This window comes from Perognathus longimembris, chromosome 20 (assembly GCF_023159225.1).
Source record: "Perognathus longimembris pacificus isolate PPM17 chromosome 20, ASM2315922v1, whole genome shotgun sequence".
NCBI lineage: Eukaryota > Metazoa > Chordata > Mammalia > Rodentia > Heteromyidae > Perognathus > Perognathus longimembris.
Window position 1 is genome coordinate 20,380,239 of NC_063180.1, and position 19,982 is coordinate 20,400,220.

Sequence of the window (19,982 nt, forward strand, 5' to 3'; positions counted from 1 at the left end):
GTGTGTGTGTGCGCACGTGCGAGTGTCCCCTTCCTCTGCTCTCCCCATCACACACCAGCCCCCCCTCCATCCTCAGCTTATTAATAAGCTCATTAAGCCGACCCCAGGCCCTTTGCACTTGCCATGCCAGCTACCAGAAGACACCCTTCACCCCCTCCCACCTTGGCCATCCATACCCACGGGCACCTCTGGAGGAAAGGGGGTGGAGGGCTTCTCTTCCCATCTGCTGCCCGGTTTCCTGGTGTTTGCTCCTGTCCTTCTCACTACCTGACATTAGGTGTCATTTTTCCTTTCCTTTCCTTTCTTTTCCTTGCCTTTCCTTTCCTTTCCTATTCCTTTCTCTTTCTCTTTCCTTTCCTTCCTTCCTTGACAGTCCTGGGGCTTGAACTCAGGGCCTGGGTACTGTCTGTGACCTTCTTGCTCTACAACTTGAGCCAAGCACTACTTCTGCCTTTTTCTGTGTATGTAGTGCTGAGGAATCAAACCCAGGGCTTCATGCCTGCTAGGCAAAGCACTCTACCACTAAGGCACATTCCCAGCCTGGTGTGCTGTTTGAACCCCTCCTTCCAAAAATAAAGGTCTGTTCAATGATGGGGTGAAACCCCAGCCATGGAGGTAGGGGGGCAGGGAGGGAGACTGAGGCCCAGCCTGCACCCCCACCCCTACACACGGGTAGATCATGCACTTTGCTGGGTGAGGAATTATTGGGAGGAGACCTGGAGTCCTTTCTCCAGCCTGCAGCCTCCCAAGCCCTGCCTCTCAGATGCCACGATGAACATGCCCACTCTCAGAGGCCACGCCCCATGGTGAACACTGCCCCCTCCCACCCAGGTGACCTGGGAGGGAAGAAGAATCCCAACCCACCACTCAGGACTGGCTCATCTCCAGGACAGAAATTGATAAAGCCAGTGATGGGGGGGGCAGGCTCCTCCCCCCTCACTCCCCAGGGGGACTGATGAGATAAGGGACAAAATGAGGTCACAGGGCTGTGTCCTCAGATGGCCCAGAAGAGAGGTGCCCACGGCCTTCTTGCCAGGCGGGGGCCCTGAGCCTCAGTCTCTTCTGCAACCTGGGTTTATGGGTTGGTTTGGGGACAGAAGGGGAAAGTGGCCTGTAATCCTAGCTACTCAGGAGGCTGAGACCTGAGGATCACAGTTTGAAGCTGGCCTGAGCAGAAAAGTCCCCATGAGACTCTTATCTCCAGTTAACCCCTCAAAAACTGGAAGTGGCGCTATGGCTCAAGTGGTAGAGTGCTAGCCTTGAGCAAAAAAGCTTAGGGACAATGCCCAGGCCCTGAGTTCAATCCCCACAGCCGACCAAAAACATGTATTTATTTTAATTCTCTTTAGCAGAATTCTGTTTTAAATTTTTCTTTTTGTTGCTGTTTGAGATCAAGCTGTGCTCTGTGGCACCGGCGCCTCTCAAACTCACTCGTGATCCTCCTGCCTCGGCCTGCCAAGTGCTGGGATTACAGGCATGCATCACCACACCCAGATCAGGTTTCTGTTAGAGAAAGACTGACTCTCTCTCTCTCTCTCTCTCTCTCTCTCTCTCTCTCTCTCTCTCTCTCTCTCTCTCTGCCGTGGGGGAAGGGAGGGACCCTGGTAACCGGGGCTGGAAGGGTGGCAGGGAGACAAATCTACCTGGAACAGGATGAGTGTAGAGGGGGAGAAAGGAGAAGGGGCAGGTAGGTGTAAGTCACAGAGCCTTCTCTGATAAGAGGCCCAGACAAGATGCCCAGGGCAATCAGGGACAGGTGAGTCACGGGGACCCAGGGACACTGGGGAGACATCACCACCAGTTCCAGGACCCAGTTCCAGGCCCCTGGGGCAGAGAAAGGACCAGGACTGAACGGGGTGAGGCGAGGTTGCAGATGGGGAGGGTAAGAACCCCCCTCCTGTTCCCCTCCCCACCAGAGAGGGCGGCCTGGGACACTGCGTCCGCCCATGGGAGCTAGCCAGGAGCGGTGAGCATAGCCAGGTGTCCACAGGCCCGAAGAGGTGCCAGGACCTAAAGTCATCCAGATCTGGTACTGCTCAGGTGGCAGGAAGCCCCCCTAGACCTCCTCTGCCACCCCAGTGCCATCTACAAACACTGCAAGTCCCTTCCCCTTTTTTTGTGGGTCGTGGGGCTTGAACTCCAGGCCTGGGCACTGTCCTTGAGCTCTTTTTGCTCAAGGCTAGCGCTCTACCACTTGAGCCACAGCGCCACTTCCGGTTTTCTGGTGGTTCCTTGGAGATGAGAGTCTCATGGGCTTTCCTGCCCAGGCTGGCTTTAAACTGTGGTCCTCAGATCTCAGCCTCATGAGTAGCTGGAATGACAGGCATGAGCCACTAACTCCCAAATCCCCTTTCTAATCCCCCATTTTTCCCAACTCTTAGTAAGTACACTCCTCTTTTCCTTTTAATTTTTTTTTTGTGCCAGTCTCATAGCTTGAACGCAGGTCCTTGGTACTGTCTCTGACTTTTTCATTCAAGGTTGGTGTTCTACCACTTGAGCCACAGCTCCACTTCTGGGGATTTTTTCAGTGGTTCATTGAAGATAAGAGTCTCATGGAGCCAAGCACTGGGGCTCACGCCTATCACCCTAGCAACTCAGGAGGCTGAGTTCTGAGGATCATGGTTTGAAGCCAGCCTGGGCAGAAAAGTCTGTGAGACTCTATTTTTCTATTAACTGCTCAAAAACTGGAAGTAGGGGCTGGGAATATGGCCTAGTGGTAAAGTGCTTGCCTCGCGTACATTAAGCCCGGGGTTCGATTCCTCAGCACCACATATATAGAAAAAGCCAGAAGTGGCGCTGTGGATCAAGTGGTAGAGTGCTAGGCTTGAGCAGAAGAACTGAGGGGCAGCTCCCAGGCCCAGAGTTCAAGCCCCACAATCACAACAACAACAACAACAAAGGAATCTCATGGACTTTCTTGCCCAGGCAGGCTTCAAACCTGTGATCCTCAGATTTCAGCCTCTTCATTTGCAAAAGGTTCAGATCTCCAGCATCATTCGCTTGTTCCTTCCATGTCTGTTATGGAAACCATGGCAAGTGTTCCTCCATTGAGTCCCCCAGGCCCCCCAGCCCCCCCCCTCACTTCCTTCCTACCCCTGTCCTCTGAGACCACATCTGGGCTTAGCTGGAGGGCAGAAGTAGGACAGCCACTGCTTGCCTCTGCCTAGCCCTTCCACAATGATGACCATGGCCCCCATGCAGGCAGAGGGGTGTCTCTGCACCCCTGAAATCATGCCCTGTCCCTTGTCCCTCCCTCCCCAGGTGACCTGGTTCTTCTCTTAGCACCAAATCCAGGCCTTTGGCACCAACAGGTTTAGGCAGCGGCCCCAGGAGGCCTGACCGGGTCAAGGCCTTTGGCTGTTCCCGCCACGCCCGCCCTGGTACCCACACGGGGCCTCAGATCTTTGGTGACTTGATCCCTCCAAATTCAGGTGACCTCCCCAGCTCCAAATTGCGGAGCCCTCTCAGGTCCCCAGGCAGACGCGGCTGAGCCCTGGCCACAAAGGGCCTGTGGGGTCTGTGGGTGCTGCACCCCAACGCCATCATCGCCAAGAGCCAAGGGCGGCCGGGGACTGCAAGATGGCGCCGGCCCCGTGCCTCTACCTCCTCTTGAGTGGTGAGCAAGGAACATCCCGGCCTCCCCTGCACCCCTGCTCTTGAGACCCCTCAAGGACCTCGGGGAGGGGAAGGGAACCCTGCAGGCTGGGGAGGGAGAGCTGCTCAGGAAACCCCAGTGCAGATAGGGAAGACTGACTAGCATCCAGGGGGCCTCCCTGAGGATGGGGCTTTGGGGTGGTTGCAGCCTGACCCTCAGCCTCCAACCCTTAGCTTCCCATCCTCGGGTCATTAGAAGGTCACACGAGCAGTATGGGTTTGCTTTCTTTGTCCAGGAACTCTCCCTGAGTGAAAGGATCCTACTTTGCAGACAGGAAAACTGTGGTTCAGAGCAACCCACAGCACACAGTGGCAGAGCCACGAGCTAGACCCAAAGCCCCTCTCACCCAACCACATTGTCTCAGGCTAGAAAATAACAGAAGGCAGGTCAAGCCTAGAAGCAGTTACTTGGAAAGTAGGGGCCAGCCATTGCAGACCATCTCACTCAGCTCTCAAATCATCCCCGGGAAAGGTGGGGTGGGGGTGTTCTCTGTCCCCTAGGTGGTGGGGTGCACCAGTCCCATCCCTGCTTATGGCATTTGCAAGGCCTGGCCTGAGCATCAGGACCTGGAACTGCTAATAAGGTGCTGTAGTGTCGGGCATGGTGGTAGTGCCTGTAATCCCAGCACTCTGGAGCCTGGGGCAAGAGGATCCTGAGTTTGAGGCCAACATGGGGTACATAATGAGACACAAAAAAATGTGTGTATATGTGTATGTGTGTGTGTGTGTGTGTGTGTGTGTGTGTGTAGTCACTTTAAGCCTCAGCCTCTGGGGAGGCATTTACCCTGGGGAGACCCCTAGGACCCCAAGTTCTGCTTTGTGAAGCACTCAGTAGGCACAGCTATGTGCAAAGCCTCAGGCTGGAGCTTTGTTCCAGGCCACTCAGTTTTCCCCCAAGAAGAGAGAGAGGCCAGGCAGAGGGCCAGACAGACTCTAAGAAAGAGTTTTTTAGTTGGTTCCTTGTGAGGGATCAGCGAGCTGCAGGTTTGAATCCCATCCAGCTGTGCCTGACCCAGGTCCTCTCTTTCTCAGCTCTGATCCTGAATGTGGGGGCTGAAATCTCCATCACCCCCCAGCCGGCCCAGCCTGCCGAGGGGGACAACGTCTCGCTGGTGGTCCGTGGGCTCCAGGGGGAGCTGCTGGCCTACAACTGGTATGCGGGGCCCACGCTCAGCCTCACCTACCTGGTGGCCAGCTACATCGTGAGCACAGGGGATGAGACCCCTGGCCCAGCCCATACAGGAAGGGAGGCTGTCCGCCCCGATGGCAGCCTGGACATCCAGGGTGCCCTGCCCAGCCACTCGGGGACCTACATCCTGCAGACACTCAACAGGCAATTTCAGACCGAGGTGGGCTACGGACACATGCAGGTCTATGGTGAGACACGTCCACTGTCCCTTTCCCACCCGGCCAGGCTTTCTTTCCCTCCTCCTTCTCAACCCTTCTTTTAATACCCTCTCCTCCCCCACCCCCAAAAAAAGCCAGGCACTCTGGTGGCTCACATCTGGAATCCTAGCTACTCAGGAGGGTGAGATCTGAGGATCACGGTTGGAGGCCAGCCTGGGCAGGAAAATCTGTGAGACCGTTGTCTTCAATAAGCTGCTCAGAAGAAGTTGGAAGTGGAGCTGTGGCTCAAGTGCTAGAGTGTTAGCTTTAAGCCAAAGAAGCTCAGGGACAGTGCCCAGGCCCTGAGTTCAAGCCCCACAACCTGAGGCAGAACAAAGAAAAAAAATTAAAAGCAGAAAAAGAAAAAGAATACTTAAAAAAAAAACACTAAGGGGGCTGGGGATATGGCCTAGTGGCAAGAGCGCTTGCCTCGTATACATGAAGCCCTGGGTTCGATTCCCCAGCACCACATATACAGAAAATGGCCAGAAGTGGCGCTGTGGCTCAAGTGGCAGAGTGCTAGCCTTGAGCAAAAAGAAGCCAGGGACAGTGCTCAGGCCCTGAGTCCAAGGCCCAGGACTGGCAAAAAAAAAAAAAAAAAAAAACCACTAAGATGTCTCATTACCTCCAGCATGATTTCCAGGATTACAACCTGCCTTGTAAACTCTTCTCCACAAAGATGCAGTCAAACCCCCACGCCCCAAAGCCCGCCTTCACCCTCCGGCCACACCCCCACGTTCAGGCCACGCCCCCGCATGCAGACTACGCCCTCTCATTCATAACCTTGCTCGCTTTGACCCCCATTCAAGACCTCTTTCCAGGTTCGACCACGCCCAGCACCTGGCCACGCCCACTCGATTGACCACGCCCCATCCTTTAATGACCTCGCTCATGGGCCCTGCCCACTCTGACCATGTGCTTTCCCCGGCCACGCCTTATTTATAGGCCGCATCCACCGCACGACCACGCCCATATTCGGGGCCACACCCCTTCCCTAGGGCTTGCAGCGCCCCCAGAGCAGGTGGTGCCCGGCCCCCTCCCCCTCTGCCTCTCCCCCACAGAGATCCTGGCTCAGCCCAAGGTCATAGCCAACAACTCTGCGCTGGTGGAGCGGCGGGACACCCTGCGCCTGACCTGCAGTAGTGCCAGCCCAGCCCAGGTCCGCTGGTTCTTCAATGGTGACGCCCTGCCTGTCCCCGTCCGCCTCGGCCTGTCCCCTGACGGCCGGGTACTGACCCGGCGCGGGGTCCTCAGGGAAGAGGCCGGGGCCTACCAGTGCGAGGTGTGGAACCCCGTGAGCGAAAGCCGCAGCGAACCCCTCAACCTGACAGTGTACTGTAAGTCCTCTTGGGCCCCAGAATCACTGTCTCAGATGGGGAAACTGAGGCCAGGAGAGGAAAGCCATGGGCACACACCCAGTCAGCAGGCAGTCCTGGTGAAGAACCTAACGGGGTTAAGGAACCCTGGTCCTAATGAGCCACATGGGCCTGGGGCCTTGAGTAACACTTTAGTCAGGAGCAAAATCCTTCCCCCAAGCATGGTGGCCCCTATCTGCAGTCCCAGCACTGAGGAGCTGAGGTGGGAGGATGGTGAGTTCCAAGCCAGCATGGGCCATTCAAGGTGTTCAAGGTCAGCCTAGGTTTGCGTAGTGGAACCTTCTCTCAAACCAATAAACCAACAGAGGACCCAGGGCACAAAAGACAGGAATGGTGGGGATGTGGAAGAGACAAGCATCAGGCAGCCCCGGACACAGCACCTTGCAGACAAAATCCCAGGGGGGGACATAGCCCACCCAGCTACATGAGGGTGGGTGATCTAGGAAACCTAAGATCAGAAGATTCCAGAATCATGCAGCAAGGTACTTCTATAGCTCAGCTTTGCTCAGATCAAGCTTTGCTCTATAATTCTAGCGGACATCTGGAATCTCAGAGTTTCTAGAAGCATGGTCTCTTGAAACCTTCGAATTTTAGACTCTTAATATGGCTTTCTAGAAGAAAAAAAAAATCACTTGGACTCTTCCTTTACCTACCAGAGCCCCAAGTGTCCCCTGTCCCTTGAAGAAATGTCACTTGGGCCCACAGAGAAGAGGACATAAGATTCAGGAAAGTCATTGTTAACATCCTCAAACAAGGACTGGGCACCAATGCTCATGCCTGTAAGTCCACACACACACACCCCTACTAGGGAGGCTGAGAGCTGAGGATCCCAGTTCAAAGGCAGCCTGGGCAGGAAAGTCCATGAGACTCTTATCTCCAATGAACCACCAAAAAAGTCAAAAGTGGAGCCATGGCTCCAGTGGTAGAGTGCCTGCCTTGAGTACAAAAGCCAAGAAAGAGCCTGAGGTTCTGAGTTCAAGTCCCAGTACTGGCACAAATTAAAAAGAAAATAATGACGATGAAATAAAAACCACCCTCGAGTGAGTTAGACAGCAAGTGGGTTAGGCAAAGGTGGGAATTCCTTCCTCCCCAGCCCCTGGCCAGAGGCTGGGGAGGAAAGGCTGTGAGAGGGCACCTCTGCACCCACCCCGGCCCTCCACCACCCTGGCTCTCTCTCCGTCCCGCCCCCCCCCCCTCAGTTGGCCCCGAGCGCGTGGCCATCCTGCAGGACTCCACCACGCGCACCGGCTGCACCATCAAGGTTGACTTCAACGCCTCGCTGGGGCTGCGGTGCGTGGCCCGGTCCTGCCCGGAGCCCCAATACGTGTGGGCTTTCAACGGGAAGGCCCTGAGCAACGGCGGTGCACACCTGAACATCTCCGGCATGACAGCTGCCCACGAGGGCACCTACACCTGCATTGCCAAGAACCCCAAAACCCTGCTCTCGGGGTCTGCCTCCGTGGTGGTCAAACTCTCCGGTGAGTCTTTCCTCGCCCTGATGCCCCCCCCCCCATCAGCCACTCAGCTCCTCCTCACCCCACCCTGCCACACAAATGCCATGCCCGGGAGGGAGGGGGCGGGAACATAACCAGAAGTCACAGCCATTGGTAGATAGAAAAGCTTCACCTCTGACCTGGGAGGGAGGGGGAGGGCTTGTGGAGCCTTTGGGGAGCAGGGGCGTCCTAGAGGGTTCTGGTCATCCCCTGGAAGGGGGCTTGGGATGGCTTTGAACATTAGGAATTCATTAATTCTACCTGGGTTTCTCTCCTAAACGGTGATCTTCGCCCCCCCCCGGGGGGAGGGGCCCGCAGGATGGTCCTCCCCTCCTTCCGCCCTCTGCCCTTCCCTCCCCTGCACAGGCTGGGTGTCACCCCAAGGGGGTGACAAATAAACCCCAGAGCAGAGATGGTGATGGTGGCCACAGAGGTAAGTCCACCGCCTGCCCGGGGCCAAGGCAGGAGATAAGGGTGGTGGGTCAGATGGTTTCTGGGGACCCCTGCCCCCCCCCAGCCCTGGCTGTATGGGTCAATGTGGGGGGTGTCCAGGGCATGTAGAGAGGGTGGAGCGAGCATCCCTCAAATGCATAACCCTGAGAGTTCCCCTGGCAGGTGTCAGGGAAAAACAGTGGGGACAGACCCACACAGAGAGAGACAGAGACAGAGAGATACTCGGTGGTTCCCTACCTGGGGGAGGGGCTAGTCAGATGGTGGAGACCTGGCCTCATTCAAGGAGCTGCCAGTTCAAGAGAAGAGGCCATGCTCACCTGCCGTCCCCAGGCGCACTTCTGTTCTGATGGAGGAGACATGATGAGGAGAATATTCCTAGTTTGATGAGGGAGGCCCATTTTCTACTGCTGCAGTACTCCTAATCTGATGGGGGAGTACTGGCCCCCCTCTTTCTCTCTAGGAATTTCTCATTTGATAGGATAGGACTGTTTCTCCCGTGAGAAAAAAAAAAAATCTGGGGCCCCCAAGTTGCACGCAGCTCCAACAATATGGAGTTTTCCAGTCTGATGGAGGAGACTCAGCCTCCTCTCTCTTGAATCTTTGTATCTGAGGAGGAGCTGGGTGCCTCACGTGATGGGGGGTGGGGGTCTTGACCTAACAGCACCCACATGATGTGTGTGGGGTCACAAATAAGCCTCTTTTGTGCAGAGACCCCAACCCCCCCCACACACACACACAGTGTAGAATTTCTGATCTGATGGAGGAGACAGAGTCTGACCCCTTCAGGGTGTTCCTGTGACAGAGTAGATGCCCCCTTCCCCAGAGGCTGGTTTGGGGGAGACGCTGCCCTTGATGACCACCTTCCCCATGTCTGCTGCCCTCTGCCTCTCCCCCAGCACCTCCGTGGGCAGGGCCCGTCAGACAGGGGAGGCTCGATGCCGCGGGGTCAACTCTCTGTCTCCACAGCGGCAGTCGTGGCCATGATGATTGTGCCGGTGCCCACCAAGCCCACGGAGGGCCAGGACGCCACGCTGACGGTGCAGGGCTACCCCAAGGACCTGCTGGTGTACGCCTGGTACCGCGGGCCCGCCGCCGAGCCCAACCGGCTGCTCAGCCAGCTGCCGTCAGGGAACTGGATTGCCGGCCCCGCCCACACCGGCCGCGAGGTGGGCTTCGCCAACTGCTCCCTGTTCATCGCCAAGCTCAACCTGACCGACGCCGGCCGCTACACCCTCAAGACGGTCACCCTGCAGGGCCGGACCGACACCCTGGAGGTGGAGCTGCAGGTGGCTCGTGAGTGTACAGGGCCAGGGGGTAGGGGGGAACACGCCTGCCTCCTCCATCTGACTAGGTTGGAGGGTGAAGGCCTCCTCCATCAGACTGGAGGGACTCCTCAGAGGGGCCCGGCCCTGCCACCCCACACTTGGAACTGAAGGCTGGCGAAGGGCGCACAGTCTGAGGGCAGGCATCTTCTGCAGCTCAGTGGACCCCCCCCAAGATGGTTCACCCCTTCTGCTATAACTGGGGGGAGGCACGCCTGGTGAGTGTGTGCCTCCCCCACCCAGCTGGAGCCAGAGCACAGGGGTGTCGCAGGGACCTCAGTGTGCCTCGGTGATGGGGATACCTGTACCAGGGGGACAGTGAGAACCACAGTCTCCTCCACCAGATCGGGAAGTCCCAGAAAGTCAGGGTCTGTGTCTCCTCCATCAGACTGGGAGCTCCCAGAAAATTAGAGACTGTGTCTCCTCCATCAGACTGGGAGCTCCCAGAAAGTCAGGGGCCACGTCTCCTCCATCAGACTGGGACCTCCCAGAAGGTTAGGGACTGTGTCTCCTCCATCAGACTGGGACCTCCCAGAAGGTTAGGGACTGTGTCTCCTCCATCAGACTGGGAGCTCCCAGAAAATTAGAGAGCATGTCTCCTCCATCAGACTGGGAGCTCCCAGAAAGTCAGGGGCCACGTCTCCTCCATCAGACTAGGACCTCCCAGAAGGTTAGGGACTGTGTCTCCTCCATCAGACTGGGACCTCCCAGAAGGTTAGGGACTGTGTCTCCTCCATCAGACTGGGAGCTCCCAGAAAATTAGAGAGCATGTCTCCTCCATCAGACTGGGAGCTCCCAGAAAGTTAGGGACCGTGTCTCCTCCATCAGACTGGGAGCTCCCAGAACTCGGACAGGCCTGGTCAGTGACACAGTGCATTAGACAGATGCCCAGATCCTGGGAACCAGGCCATTTCCCCAGTCTGGAGTCTTGCCTCCCCCATCAGACTCTCGGACGTCCTATGACTGAGTCAGGGGTGTTGCTGTCCTGCTCAGACTGGAAGCTTCTGGGCCCTGGCCTCTGCCACCCAAGCTGAGACCGGGCACCTGGGGGCCCGGGAACCCAGGGATGGGGGGGCCTGGGGCCCTGGGAACCCAGAAATGGGGGGGGCCGGGGCCTCACCTTGTCTCTTCTCCCAGCCAGGCTCCTCCCTGGCTCCAGGACACGGAACTTGGCAGCTGCCTGACCCTGGCACCGGCTGAGCAGGGGCAGGGGAGGCCAGGCCGGGTGCGGGGCAGCAGGATGGGGGGGCACCGGGGTGGCTTCTCCATTTGGCTGATGGCCTGGTCCCCTGCCCCGTCTTCTCCGCAGCCCTGGAGTAGCAGCAAGCGAGAAGAGCCCTTGGCACCAGCGACCCTCAGCACGCCCCTGACCCCCTCAAGTGTGGGAACATGGGCCTCCCAGCAAGGACGTGCCTCGGGTGCCCACCCCACCTCTGCTAGCTAGAGCCAGAAGCACCCCACTCCTTCCCCACTTGGAGCTGTCACAGAGTCTCACTGGCCATAAACGTCCTGGTTCACGCACTTGTGTGTCAGCTTTTTCCTGCCCAACTGCAGACCTGACCTCAGGACCCACACATGTCCCCCACAGCCCAGAATTCAGTGCCCTGGGCCCCCATGGCTGCATGGTGGTCCCCAGGCCTCCCTGGAGGGGGACAAGACAGCCCCCTTTAACCAGAGCCAATTAATGGAAAAGGGGGGCCCCAGGCACCCCCACACTGCACCTTGCTCCATCACTGGGTTCCAGAAGGTTCCAGAACTTTCTAGATCACACCCAGTTGAGATGGTCCTTCATCTGCTGCATTGTTTTGGGGGGTCCTCCCCCCCCGTGTCTCCCTCAAACATCACCTGCGCCTCTTTCCCTTAGCCACATTCCCACCACACCCACCCCAGGTCCCAGGGCTCAGTGACACACAAGAAAAATTCTGGGTAGAATTTCTTCACTGACTCGTAAGAGATGTAGGAAATGGCACCTCACACCTGTAATCCCAGCTACTCAGGAGGCTGAGACCTAAGGATTGTGGTTCGAAGCCAGCCTGGACAGAAAAAGTCCACAAAATTCTTATCTCCAGTGAACCACCAGAAAGCTGGAAGTAGAGCTGTGGTTCAAGTGGTAGAGTGCTAGCCTTGAGCAAAAACAAAAGAAGCAAAAACTCAGGAACAGCACCCAGGCCCTGAGTTCAAGCCCCAGGACTGGTACACACACAGAAAAAGGCAAAAAAGATCCCCTAAGACAGTTGATAGCCAGTGTGTGTGCGTGTGTGTATGTGTGTGCCTTCCCATAACTCCTACTTAAATCTGATTGGTCATTTTGGTCACATGTTGGCCCTAGCAGCAAGGGACCCTGGGAAATATAGTCTTTCCCCCTCAGGTTCTGATGTGGTCTTGAAGAATGCATCCCTCCATGGGTAGCTGGCAGGCTGGGCCATGGACTGCTGACCTCCCAACTGGACATTAAAAAAAAAAAAGGCCTTTGTCCCTTGTGCCCCACCCAGCCACACCCAGAGTGGAACTGCAGAACCTGGAGGGCTGTGTAGGACGGGGATGCAAAAACGAGGCCAGCAGGAGGGGCAGAAGGAGGGAGAGACAAGAGGCCGCTCAGGTTTCTAGGTCAAGACAGATATCTTATCTTCAGGGAGGGGGCATCAGGTGTCCCCAGGAGCCTGTCTCTCTGGAGGTGCTACTGGATCCTTCATTCTCAGTCCAGGACACAGCTGCCCGCCCAGCCGCCGAGTTTTCCCCGGCATTATCAGTGGCTTGAGCTATCAGTGGCTCCTAGGAGAGGGGTGCCGTGATTGCCTCTGTTTCACAGGCAAGGATGTGCACAGGTCCTGAGTCCCAGACATCCCCCTGGGAAGAGCCCTGAGGCCACATGCAACCAGCGCCCCCTTCTTGGCAGCTTGGGGAACCACAGGCTCTGGAGCCAGGTTTTCAGCTCTCTATGCCTCCGTTTCCATCCCTGTCACAGGGAAAACTGGCAATACCTACTCCTAAGAGTTATAGGGACTGATTGATGGTCTACATGAAAACAACAACAGTAATTGGGTGCCACTGTGGGGTACCCCTGTAATCCCAGCACTCAGGAAGCAGAGGTAAGATCAAAAGTTCCAGGCCAGCTGGGGTGAAGTAGCAAGACCCTATCTCAGAGAAAAAGCAAAGCAAAGCAAAGATCCAGACCCAGGTGGTTCACATCTGTAATCCTAGCTACTCAGGAAGCTGAGATCTAGAAGATGGTGGTCCAAAGCCAACTCAGGCAGAGAGGTCTCCAATTACCCAGCAAATGCCCGCACTAGAGGCATGGCTCAAGTGGTAGAATGCCAGCCTAGCAGGCAACCCTGCGATCCTGTACTGAAAGAATAAGAAGATGATGAAAGAGGAGGAGGAGGAGGAGGAGGAGGAGGAGGAGGAGGAGGAGGAGGAGGAGGAAGAGGAGGAGGAGGGGAGAACTTGTATATAGACTTGCACATAGTCAGGATTTAGCCTAGAGAGGGGCAGACACCAGGCTAGGACCACACAGCAGGTTTCTGGCTGAGGGCTGACACCTGGCCCTCCTCTGTTGGGGAGCAGCTCCTGGCTCCATCAGGCTAATGCTTGGAGCACTAACCCAGGAAGGGAGCAGGACTCAGACTCCAGGACCCTTCTGCCTCTCTCAGCCTCATCCCTCCCCTGGCCCCCAGTCACTGCCTTGGGGAAGGGAAGGGGATGGGAGGGGAGAGAAGGGGCGGGCAGGGCAGGAGTGGCCCGGAGACCTTGCCCTGATGGCTGGTCTCTGGCTGGAGCCCTGCCCAGGAGAGGAAGGAAGCCTGCCCTGTTTTCCTACTGGACTGGAATGTGGGTTCAACATGAAAAAGCCAGAAGGCCGAGGAGAGAGGAGGAGGAGGAGGAGGAGGAGGAGGAGGGGGAGGCAGGGAAGTGGTAAGGGGCCAAGCAGGGCAGGGAGGCTGCAGGCCCACCCTGAGGGCACCAGCTGAGCCCACCTGGCCTGATCAGCCCCCCTCTGAGCCCCTCCCCGGCCTCCGGGCCTCCCCCTCCACCGCCAGCCGGTACTGCTTGGGCTCTCTGGGTTTCCCCTTAGCCCACAGACCCCTCTTCCTGTCCGGGAAGCCCCTGAGCCCCCAGTGGCCTCTTCCTCCTTCCCCATCCCAACAGGATGGGGCTCCTAGAGGCCTTCATCCAGCCAGACAAACTCCGAAAGGGGAAGTGGGTCACCCCAAGTCATACCACAACAGGGGTCAGTTCAGGCCATGAGAATCTCCTGGCGTCCCCAGCCTCCTCGGCGGCTCTCGAGGCTCCGCAGGTTTCACGGAAGCAAATGGGGCATGGGGAGACATTACATTCACTCGCAAGTCTCCGCCAGTGGGATTCAAACCCAGGTCTCTCGAGAATGGTTTGGAGGGGGGAGGTATTGGGACAGAGGGAAGCCCGGCCCTCTGAATCCACATCCATGCCCAGAGAGCCTCACCAGCCCCCACAGTCACAGCCCAGCCAAAGGCAGAGCCCGGAGGCTGAGGGGGGGCTAGAGGAGTCCAGGGGGGCTTCCTGGAGGAGGGGGCAGCTCTTCTGAGAACCGTGTCCCGGAGAAGAAACCATACCCATGCCGTTCAAGCTGACTGTGTCTCCCCCACCATGAGACCCAGCCATGTGTTCTGCACGACCCTCATTCATTCACCACACCTGGGGGTGTTGGGGCCTTGTGGGGAGCATCCTGGGGTGTGACCCCCAGCTCTGGGGCTCAGGGAAGGGTGTTTCAGAGCAGGGAAAAGCCTGTGGGAGGAGCGGCCGTCAGCTCCAAGGGTGGCACACTAAAAACCTGCTCGGAGGCTACGTCTGAGCCAGCCTTGTGTCTTCCTCCCCAAGCACTGGGGGGACTATGGAAATGTGGAGAACACTGGAGAATACAGGGGTACAACTGACCTTCAGAAAGATGCCCTGATGCCCTGTGTGGGCCAGAGGACATGGGGCCGGGTCCAGCCTCCCTTCTGGGCCTTGTGCGGCTCTGTGGTCCCAGTGGGAGCCTGGTCTATGGCTGCCATGAGGTGGCGCTGGTGAGCCGGCAGCCGGGGCCCCCACCTGCCCGGGCCTGGCCAAGAGCAGGCAGCCCTGAGCTGGAAGGGGCCCAGCAGAGCCCCCCTGGCCTTCAGTCCGTCCTGGCCGCCAGGTAGGTGACCCCCAAGGCTGCGGCTTGCAAGAGCTGGCTGAGAGCCAGGCACCGGTGGTGTCTCACGCCTGTCATCCTAGCTACTCAGGAGGCTGAGATCTGAGGATCGCGGTTCAAAGCCAATCTGGGCAGGAAAGTCCATGAGACTCTTATCTCCAATGAACCACGAGAAAACCAGAAGTGGCGCTGTGGCTCAAGTAGTAGAGTCCTAGCCTTGAGCTGAAGAAGAGCTCAGGGACAGAGCCCAGGCCCAAAGTTCAAGCCCCAGGATTGGCACATGCGTGCATGCGCACGCGCGCGCACACACACACACACACACACACACACTCCCACCTCCCTCTTCAGACTAGGGGAAACTTCTTAACTTGACTCCCCTATCAGATTAAGAAACCCAAGTCCTCCCCCCCCCCCCCCTCAGACCAGAAGGGAAGTTTCCTCCCTACCCCTCATCCCCCTGCAGAACATTCTTCCTCCTTGCTTCCATCCCAGGAAGGAAACCGAAACCCAGAGAGGGAAATTGAGGCCCAGGAACGCAAAGCCTCGGTTTTCAGCAGGGCTGCAGATGCGCCCTCCCTCGGCCTTGGCTCCTTCTACATACCTGTTCCCACCCAGCCTCACGCCCTGGGTAACTCCCCTGGCACAGAGACCGGGGGAATTCTGCCCCATGGCCCTCGTCTGCCCTCCATGGCGCCATGGCGGCGGCAGGGGTTAAAGTCCGGAGCTCCCAGAGGATATGGAGTGGGGGGGGGGGGAGGTAGGCCCAAACCCAGCAAGGCTGGGGACTCCCCAAGCCTCGCCTTCCTTCTCCTCCCTCCTCCCTCCTCCCCTCTCCTCCTTTCCCTATGTCTTTGTGCCTCAGTTTCTCCAGCTAGAAGGTTGTCACCTTCTGGGATTGGCTGCCTGCTGTGTGTCCAGCCCTGGGCTCTGCCCCCTGCTTACAACCTGCTGTGGCTCCCAAGTACCTCAGAGTGCCAGGGCCCCAGGCTGCCCCCTGCCGGGCCGCCACCAGCCCCTGCCTCCATTGTGTGTGTGTGTGTGTGTCCAGTCTCCGCTTGAATGCAGGGCCCCGGGCGCTGTCCCTAAAGTCTAGCGCTCTACCATTTCACCCACAGCTCCACTTCCGGCTTTTTGCTGGCTCCTTGAAGATAAGAGTCTCATAGACTGTCCTGCCCTGGGCTGGCCTCGAACCACAATCCTCAGACCTCAGCCTCCTAAATAGCTAAGAAGGCAGGGGAAGGGTTAGGCTCACGTAGTAGAGCCGTGCCTAGCAAGTGGAAGGCCCAGAGTTCAAACCCCAGCACCATCAACTAGAAAAAGAAAAGAAAGAGCAGAAGCTTCTAGTCAGATGAAGGAGTCTTGCTGGAGTCTGATGGAGGAGGCAGACTCATGAGACTCCCGGAGCCTTAACTAACTCACGCTGGTAGACGCAGTCTAGCCCGATGGCCCTTCCCATGCTACCCTTTCTTCAGGGAACTGCTAGTCTGAGAGGAGAGACCTCCTCATCCTGATGGAGAGCCAAGCCTGATGGTGGAGGCCTCTCCTCTGTGTATCCGGGGGAAGTCTCCCTGGTTTTCAGGACAGAGGAGGCAGAATGCAAGTCAGACGCACAAGGAATTCTTGAAACTGATGGGCGAGCTTGGCCTCCATTGCAAGGCCTCTAGTCCAAGGTAGAGGCCTTCCTCCCTCCTGCGCCTGCTCTTTGGGGCTTCTAGTACAGGAAGGAACACATAGCCTTCTCCCTCCCTCTGTCACTTGCTTTTTGTTGGAGACAGAGTCTTGTTATGGAGCCTAAGCTGGCCTCAGGCTGGCAGTCTCCTGGCTCAGCTGCGCTGGCGCCGGGATTACAGGTGTGCACGACCATGACTGGCTCAGAATCGTTCTGGCCCATTCTCCTTTCCATCTGGCAACTGAACGAAGGGGTCACAGGCCTCCCCTTCCTCGCTCTGTGACGGATCTGAGAAAGGAGGAATTCCTAGAGCACCAGGAATGCCATGGTTTGAGGCCTGGGAGTTCTAGGGCCATGACCCCCCCCCCAGGGCCCCAATAGGCTATCAGGGTACATCGATGCCCCTCCCAAGCTGGTGACTGAGTGTCCCAGGCAGACGGGAGAGCGTGCCAGGTTTTTCGGGGCTTTCCAGACTCAACCTTGCCCTTCCCTGCCCTGCCCTGGCCTGAAAGCACCCCCCCCCCCATCTAACACACAATTGGTGGGGGCAGGTCCTGTAGGGGCCATGGAGACATTGAACTGTGGATGACACCAGAGGCCGGGTGCTGTGGAGAGGTTTTGTCCTGCCCTGAGGCCTTGTGGCTGACTCGCCCCATTTTTCCCAGCTAGCATCTTTCTGGCCTTACCGTCATGCTGTGACGCAGGGGGAATCTGAGGCCCAGGGAGATCGAGTGAGCACAAGGCAGAGTGGAGGTCTGTGGGGCAGCTCCACAGAGCGTCTGTGGAACTGAAGGGGAACAAAAGATGGGGGAAGCAGCATTGGAGAAAAAGGACACCCCATCAGACCCCCCTGTTCCCACCTGGACCCCCCTCTCTCTGTCTGTCTGTCTCTATCTCTCTCTGTCTCCCTCTCTGGTGCTGGGGCCTGGGTGTTGTCCCTGAGCTCTCTCGCTCTCTCTCTTTTTTGCCAGTCCTGGGGCTTGAACTCAGGGCCTGGGCACTGTCTCTGGCTTCTTTTTGCTCAAGGCTAGCACTCTGCCACTTGAGCCACAGCGCTGCTTCCGGCTTTTTCTGTGTATGTGGTACTGAGGAATCAAACCCAGGGCTTCATGCATGCTAGGCAAGGCTAGCCACATTCCCAACCCTTATTTACTTTTTTGAGATAGGATCTCACTATGTGACCCAAGCTGGTCTTGAACTTGCCATAGAACCTAAACTGCCTCTGATCTCCCAATTCTCCTATTGCCTTCCTGAGTGCTGAGACTACAGGCGTGCCCTACCATGCCTTGCTGAACCCAAACCATCTGAATGTCCTGCTTGCAAAAGGGACCTCAGGTTTCACAGCCCAGCTAACTATCACTGCCTCAGTGGGACTCCTGTGGCCTCTGTCCTAACCCCAGTCCCTCAGGGCAATCTCCACACGGCCTTCCCCCCGACCCTGTCCCCACATGGGGGCAGTTGAGAAGGAGGCGATGTCCAGAGCAGATGGTCGAATCTTCTGACTCAGCTGGACAGTGAGGGAGAAAGGGGAAGTTGAGGCCTTGGCCTGGGCCCCAAATGGGCCAGTTCTATCCAGGGCCCAGGCTTCAGGGTAGGAGGGGCTGCCACGTTCTCCCTTGGAGGGCAGGGCAGCCAGGGGAGCAGAGCCTCTGTCCAAGGTAGAGGACCAGCCCTGTGAGGCCCAGGCTGGAGACTCAGTTTCCCTATCTGCAGACCTCCTTGTTCCCTGATGGTCCCAGGCGCATCACGGGAGCGATGGAAGTCTGACCCTCTTTCCTCCAGCTGCATGCAGGGTCTCTCTCCACTACCTTGCCCTTCTTGTTCCTGGCGGCTAAAGGGCAGTCCCTAGCACGTGACCCCTTCCCCTGCCTCAGTTTCCCCCATCTAAATCCTCCTTCAGAGGAACTTATGGGGCATAGACAGAGATGCTGGCCCACAGCGACTGGGATTAATGGCCACCTTTCTGAGCCAGGCTGCCAGGGCGCAGAGTCCTGATATCAAATCCCCCTGCCTTCCTGCTCCTCCCTGGGCAGCCTTCATTGGACATTTTTCCCTCCTCACACTTGTTGATTTGATTAAATGGATCCTTCCGTGTGCGGTTGGCCACCGCTGAATGGGACCACAGTGTCTCATGTGTGGTGGGTCAGCAGAGGGTGACCAAGCAGGGTACAGTGGCTCACACCTGTAATCCCAGCCACTGTGAAGGTGACAATCAGGAGGATCCCACATTGGAGTCCAGCACCAGGGGGGGGAAAGTGAGTGAGACCTCATCTCAACTAGTGAGCTTTGAGAGGAGGCTCAAAGCGATCCCAGTTCTGTGCGAGGCCTGGTGTAGAATGATCACAGTCCAGGTCCACTTAACCGGCCCTTGAGATCCTAGCTGAAAAATAGCAAAAGACCTGGGGATGTGGTTCAAGGGGTACAGTGCCTGCCTAGCAAGTACAAAGCCCTGAGTTCAAATCCCAGTACTGCCAAAAAACAAAGGAAGGAAGGAAGGGAGGAAGAGAGAGAGAGAGAGAGAGAGAGAGAGAGAGAGAGGAGAGAACGAGGAAGGGAAAGAAAAGAAAAACCCAGGAGGTTCTGGCATGAAGGCTAGGGTAAGGGTTAAAGCAACAGTGTGGAGAATGGACATCATTCATTCATATATACATTCATTCATTCTACACACTTCTCTCCACTTTCTCAGCCATCATTTGAAGTAAGACCTGTTATTAATGGTTAGAGCTGGGCATGATGGTGCATTCCCATGACCCCGGCACTCAGGAGGCTGAGGCAGGAGGATCACAGGTTAGAGGCCTGCCTGCGCTATATAGTGAGACCCTGACTTCAGAAACAAATCAACAACAACAAAAAGGGAATCTGTAGACAAGGCCCAGAGAAGGAAAGCCACCTGCCAAAGGCCACTCAGTGTGCACCTAGCAGAGCTGGGACTCTAAACTTGGCATGTCTTTTAAATCCAGCAGACCAAAATCCACTTTCCCAATGAACCATGGTCCCCACTGATTGATTGTTAGGGGAATATTCTCTCATTTTGGTGACTCCTGGCAGTTGGGCTGATTCCAGCAATTTATACACACCAGGCTCAGAGGACCGAGGGGAGCTTTCCCTCATTTCACCTTTCCAAAGCTCCGTGACATTCATTCAGAGCTGAAGAGCAGGAGGCAGGATTCGCACCGGGGCCACAGTTGGAAGCAAAATGCTACAAAGGCCCAGGAATTGAGGCAGATGGGATCTCAGGGTCTGATCAACTTCATCTTCTCCTCTAGAAGGGGAAATCGAGGCCCAGAGAGAGAATAAAATAAAACAAAACCTGTCCCCAGTCCTCATGAGCTAGGCTTAATTTCCCTCTGGGAACCTTGAACAGGTAAAATGTGGCCCTCCCTCCCTCCCCCCAGTAGCAGTTAGAGAAGCAGAAGAGAGAGAAAATGGGAACAGATACAAAGGCAGGCCTGCCCAAAGGAAAGTGGTTAGACAGCA

At 56.9% G+C, this 19,982-nt stretch overlaps 1 protein-coding gene across 1 annotated transcript; it reads left to right on the forward strand.

Annotated features, from left to right (window-relative positions):
• The first annotated feature begins 3,520 nt into the window (after positions 1-3,520).
• On the forward strand, positions 3,521-15,711 carry Ceacam16 (CEA cell adhesion molecule 16, tectorial membrane component). The gene is made up of 7 exons (XM_048329987.1): positions 3,521-3,616; positions 4,687-5,031; positions 6,102-6,377; positions 7,616-7,894; positions 9,329-9,655; positions 14,632-14,839; positions 15,699-15,711. The coding sequence occupies exons 1-7, from the start codon at positions 3,580-3,582 to the stop codon at positions 15,709-15,711; spliced, it is 1,485 nt and encodes a 494-aa protein (XP_048185944.1). The 5' UTR covers positions 3,521-3,579.
• The last annotated feature ends 4,271 nt before the right edge of the window (positions 15,712-19,982 follow it).